At 36.6% G+C, this 6,335-nt stretch overlaps 1 protein-coding gene across 3 annotated transcripts in view; it reads right to left on the reverse strand.

The window, feature by feature from the left end:
* BLNK (B cell linker) overlaps window positions 1-5,302 on the reverse strand; it is a 90,472-nt gene extending 85,170 nt beyond the window's left edge. For all 3 annotated transcript variants that reach the window (XM_015633028.2, XM_015633029.2, XM_015633026.3), the window contains exons 1-2: window positions 5,195-5,302; window positions 606-668 (exon numbers count right to left, since the gene is read on the reverse strand). In XM_015633028.2, coding sequence (XP_015488514.2) covers window positions 606-668; window positions 5,195-5,302 — 171 coding nt within the window. The remainder of the gene's footprint in view (window positions 1-605; window positions 669-5,194) is intronic.
* Window positions 5,303-6,335: the final 1,033 nt, after the last annotated feature.

Raw genomic sequence — 6,335 nt, forward strand, 5'->3', positions numbered from 1 at the left:
TGCACCATAACTTTACATTCAAAATAGATTTTGAGCAACTTATAGCTACACAAATGGAATTGCTGGTAGAGGAATTGCTGCAGATCAAGGAGTCATTTTAGTCTTCTCTCCTAATTAGTTGCAATCAATTAAACACACTCATACAAAAAATTCTACAGAGGTCAGGAAAGGACTTTATCAGATTTTTCAGGCATTGTTTCTCTTAACTTTTAGTGTAAAATTCATGTACAGTTCTGTGCTGGTGAATGTTCTTAATCATGCAAGTTTTATGAAAGAGCTTTTACATAAATGATGGCTTTAAAATATTTCTATTGTTAAAGACCCCACAACCTCCTCATATTTCATGAGATGTCCCCTGCCATACCTGTGTGCTGATGGCTGATTACATCTGCCCTTTCTCTAGAGTAGGGGAAGGCTGGCAGGGATTTCTTTTTGTAGGGGGATTCCTCGAGTCAGAGATTTCAATCAACCCACTAAAATGCAAAATCAAAGCAATTGATGATGTGTGTATAAAGAAGGAAAATTTCAGGTAAATACACTTTAAGGAGTACAATCCTCATGCTGAAATACACCTGACTGAGAGTTCTTATGGAATATTTGCTTACCAAGAAATGAGATCCATTCATGCACAGTTTTTCTACAACCACAGCAGATTCAGGCATTCCAAACTGAGGTGAGAAAAAAGACAAGATTATTACACTGTTATGAAACTTGACATTTGTAAACTAACTAATTAATATTTCCATGCTCAAATACTCCGGGTTGTGGAAATTGTTATTCTGCTTGACAAGGATAATTAGAAAAAGAATATTGAGTATCTCTAATGCTTAGGCAGTGACTTTCATGTAAGAGATAAGACACAACATTGCCTCTTTCTTAGGAAGAAAGATTACAGGGGATAAGGACTAGTGAAATTGTGAATGGAGTAGACAAGAAGAAATTATGAAGTAGCAAATGTTGTATATAAATGGAGCAAGGAGCCCAACAGAAATCCTGTGGGTTGCTATAGGATAAGAAGCCAGAATTAGAAACAGGTTAAAAGGTATCATGAGGCAAAAATTCATCAGCAGCCATGTCATCATCCCACATTCCTGTTTACCAACAACCTCTGTTTGCTCTGGTGGCTGCGTGGCTTCAGCACCAGATATTTGGGCTGTGTCTTGCACTTATCATGATGATGGACATTGCTGGAAAGAATTCAGGTTCAGAAACAGGGTTTTTTTTCTGTAACGTGATTTTTAACGAAGTTTATGTTGATTATAAATGAAAATGAAGTCAGAATGCCTAGAAATATTACAACTAACCGCTGAATAGTAATTTGGAAAAAAAGGGACACATTGGATTTTCTATTAAAAAATAGAAAAGACTGGATCAGGGCTGAAGATGGCCTAAAAATCTCATGGTGTGTTACTTGGCTTAGTGTGGCATTTAAAAGAAATTAACTATTATGTATGAAAAGTGGCAAAAAAATTTAGAAACATTTTTTTAAGAATGTACCACTCAAAATGAGTTTTAGTATTTGTAATACTTAGATATAAATATCTGTATCAGCAGTGACCAAATCAGATGCTAACAGAGAAACATTAGTGCAATAGATTCTTCTTATAGTTATGTGCCTTTCCTAAGAAAATTCTGTATTTCTAAACTACTTAAAACTGATCATGCTTAAATATTCAATATGTGTTTTATCTACTTTTTGGTATGAAAATGTCCAGACATATATTCATATTTTTTTGTTACGTTATCTGATATGCCTGGGTTTATAATTTTTTTTTCTGCTGTGACTGGGAGAGTCCTGCTTGTCTGCAATATGGAATAGATCACAAGTCAAAGAACAGTGTTGCTGTGGTTGTTGGACCTGTGGTTGTTTGTAGATTGTGTTAATTTGCCATCAGTTGCACTGGTGTTGGTAGAGAGGCAAAGAATCAAGGCTATGCTCTCTCTGTTTATCTTGGCTTTTGCCCAACTATTTCTAGTTTCTACCTCTATCTCCAGTTACTGGCTTGATGAACTGCTTTTGAGCTTTGCCTAATGCTATTAATCAAGTTTTAGTGTAAGGGAAAACTTGTTCATGGTTAATGCATCAGGCAAGTGGGTGTCTTGGTGCTGGTGTTTAGTGATGACCATGCAACCTTTAATTTTCTTGAGATTGAATTCATTTTTCTTACAAATACTAGTAAGTACTAGGAGAGGGACCAGACTACATGACAAATGGAGGCCAAGTAGATAAACTCTGAAAACAGCGTGGAATATTTCAGTGTTGTTGCAATTATAGCATAGATGCAAGATGACAGTGAGCTACATCCACATGGCTAACAGGTCTCCATTACTATCTTCACTTATTTATGAGGGAAAATTCAAAATTTCTGTGGTTAATTATTGTTTAGTGGTCAAGGTATTGATTTTATACAAAATGCCTTTCGTGGTGCTGAAAACACTTTGCAGTGAGGAACTTTTAAGAACTTACTTTTAAGAACTAGTTCTTTTTAAAGAACTTTTGTATTTATGACACGGAAAAATTATATCATTAAGAATTTTAAATTTAAGAAAATACTAAAATTGCATGGTACATGTGTATATACCCATTTTACATATATATTGTGGCATCAAGATGAGTATACCTCTTCTAGAAACCCAGTCTCATTCACAGAACATGGAAGCTGATACTACTTTCCTGAAGGCTGATGTATTGTTTTCTGTTCAGTGCTCTCTGCTTGTCAGTCTTGTGTATCCATACTCACAGTACTCAAAACCTTCTCTGAAGCCAGAATGAATTTTTAAAAATCTGAACTGTTCAACAGCACTATTTATTGTTCAAGTGCTTCAGAAACACTAATTGCTTTTTCTGAGACCACTCTCTGACATGAAAATTTCATTTGTAAGGGGAGTTGAGGTGCATGAGAAATAAAACTCACTCTGTGTCCAGTGGGTTTTAATACCTAACTACAACTCTTTAGATCTAAGATATAAATGTATATCTACATAGTAAATATTTTGCCATTTTTACCTTCTGAGCAGAGCTGCCACTGTGGTTGTAGCTCTTGCCTCCCACTGCTGCAAGTAAAGCATTTAGGAAATGTCATGTTTTTTTTCTGTGTGACTTGCATATCTTCAGGTAAAAGTGTTGTTCTGGGGCAGTAACAGGGTCTGATATTTCAAGGCACTATTAAATCAACAGTACTATGTATTTGTTCCCTGTTTTTTAGCCAGCCCTGGCCTTGTGCACCTTACAATTTCTGTAATGGTATGGAATAATGCAGAAACCTGCTGGTTTCTCTGCATTGGCAGGTTTTGGGAATGGAAAAGTTAGCATGTGAAGAAGCAGTTACAGGCTATCATGATGTATGTGTGAAAGATGGGAAATTCAGGCTATGGAGGTAGTCCTAGTTCTGGCACATTTTGATACTTGTTTCTGCATCCTTAACAGCCTTTTTTTATGGTTCATGGACATGTATGACCAGTGTTAGGGTGGGGAGATCCAGCACAGCCCCCAGCAGTGGTATGACTATGGAAATGATGGAGCAGCTGGTGCTGAGGCTCTCTGGAGCCTGGCAGTGGGAGCTGACAGCTCTGTCCACAGTGGCCACAAGCAAATGGCTGGACCAGTTTTTGATACACAGAATGGCCAAGCACTTCATGTGGTTATTCTGTAGTAATAGGTTTATTTAGCCACTTTAATAAGGGTTTTGAGTGTAAGCATAGGCATTAACAACATTTTATGAAGTTGTAAGACTCACTGTTAACAAGTATGAAGCCAGTAGTTACGGTGTGCCTGAAATTTCCCTGAAAGTCTGAGTTGTTGAACAATTGTTATGAATTTTCTGTCTTGCATTCTGCATAGAATTGCTGGGTGCTTTAAAACCATTCTAACTTCTATAAAGAAGCCTGATTTCCTTTAAGCTGAAAGACTTTGAGCTAATTAATCCTCTGAGTAGCTGTTCACAGGACTAAGTTCACGGCTTAGCTGATCCATTACCTTCATGGCATGAATTAATTCCATAGAAGAGATTGGCTTTCTCAGTGTGAGAACAGCAGTCCACCTGTGCTACATCTCCACTGTGAAACTTTTTGTGATTTTGCTGTCTTTTTATTTCTTTCTTAATTTTACATGAATAAGCATATATATTTATCTATAGGCAAATGAAAAAAAAAAATAATACAAAATGATCATTTAAAACTGTGGCCTACTTTTTTATGTGGCTACAAATGGAACTCCTGTGGGAAGATTTTATAGCATTATAATTTTCCTTGACAAAGATTCTATGTTCCTTCAGTTGAAAAGGATGAGAAACATTAATGACCATGGATTCTCACTGTTGGTGTAAAGAAGGTACTGGAAAAGATCGGTGCTCTTACAGTTGGAATTAGGATAAACACAAGAAAAAGAAAGTCCTATATATAAAATTATATAGAGTAAATTGCATAAAAACAAACAATGGATATAAAATGAGATTATATATCCAGTTGCAGAAATGGACTTTAGAAGTTACAGGTAGAATTCTAAAACCTGAGTCATAATATTCAGTAATCTATAAAGAAAGATGTGATTAAAAAAAGGCTGTATCATGGAGGATATATTTTATGTATCTGAGAGGAGATTACTAAGATTGTAAAAGACGTCTGCAAATGAGCTTGGAATACTTGGTGCAATTCAGGTTATTTTAGATATATCAGATAGGACCTTGTAGAACAAAGAAATATACAAGCCAACAAAGGAATGACTCAAACTCTCCCCCTCAAAAAGGTCAAGTACATTAAACTTAAACATCTAGCAACTACTGTGTGTATATATGCATTGAGAAGAAAAGATGAACAGTAGATTCTTATTGTCATGCTGTGAATTTTAAAGCTATACTCAAATATAAAACTAGATGTACTTTCTCTGAAATGATTATTTCTTCCCTGCAGGAAATAAATTTGGGCATGAAATACCTTTTCTCTTATAAGAAATATTCCTGTGAGAAACAATTTTTTGTATGGTTTCTAATGTTGGAGATCTTAGCTTCTACCATGAATTAGATTTCTAAACAGTCAAGTTATATTAATAAGAAGTGACTAAACTATTTTTAGCACTTTTAAATATTTATGCTAGATGTAGGATAAGATACCTGGTTTTCAAGGATAAATCCAGTAAGTGTTTCTGCTAGCTGAATATAAACTGAACTCTCTAAAGTCTTGCATAAAGATTCAGTACCTGTCTTAAGAGATCTGCAACTTGAAAAGCTGTCCAGTTCTCAAACTCCTCTTGAGATGGTAGTTTTGTGGTCATGCTTCTATCCAGGGAGAAAGACTTGATCTGCATGAGTAATACTGAACTCTTGCTTTACTGTTTTTTACTGATGTAGAAATCCGAGGAGGAAGTCTTTCTTGCAACTTTTTTCCTGTTTGCTCACTTAAAGTGAACGCCTGTAAAGGGCAATTTAGGAAGTACCAATGTTCCTCTATGAGTGACTCCAGTATAAGGAAACTGGTTGTTATATCAACATATGCACATACCTGTCATTACTGAAAAAGTTGGAGTGTCTCAACTGCTATCCTTAAAATTTTCCTGCATGTATTTTTACTGTCAGAGTGAGTGACAGGTCAGTTGTTGGCAGTGAATACCTTTTTTGCTATTTTCTGACTTGGCAGAACACTGAATCTGGCAAAACTCAACTCCCGGTGTTTCAGAAAGAAGATTGAAACTCCTTCATTCTAAATTTGGCTTACTCAGAAAAAACTTCTTTCTTGATATTTGTCTGGCATATTATGAAAATATTATATTGAATTTCATAGTGCTTTGTGGTGTTCAATGCTTCATAATGTTGGCTGTGAGTTTTTCCAAGGGGGCACCGTCTTCCTGGATGACAGGAGGCAGCAATACTCTTTCCTCTGCATGCAGAACCAGAAGAGAGAGGTGCATGTATTCCTTAAGAAATTTTGCTTGCCTAGTTTGAGTGCAGGAGTGATTTTGTCAGTTCATGTATTGAGAAGGTGGGAAGCAGCTGGGTAGGAGATGTGTGAGTTACAGGTTTAATGGCTGCTTACAGGAAACAACAAAGTAACAGATGGCATCAGGTGTGAAACATGAATAATGTGAAGTGCAGATATTTATGTGGTACAGGCTGTTTGCTTACCGAGTAGGTGTAAGCAGTCTTGGTTCAGAACATCTCAAAGGCAAATTAAAAATAGCGCTTTAAGAATTTTGCAGTTCAGTGCAGCGGTACCAGCTCCTCCTCCTCCTCCGACTGCCCATCAGGCTGGGAGCATTTTCTGAAGTATTGAGGTGAGAGGAACTGCTCTGGCTGCCAGCTGTCCTCTGCTGTCACCTTCCTGCTCTGTCTGGTGAGCTGCAG

Source organism: Parus major, chromosome 6 (assembly GCF_001522545.3).
Source record: "Parus major isolate Abel chromosome 6, Parus_major1.1, whole genome shotgun sequence".
NCBI lineage: Eukaryota > Metazoa > Chordata > Aves > Passeriformes > Paridae > Parus > Parus major.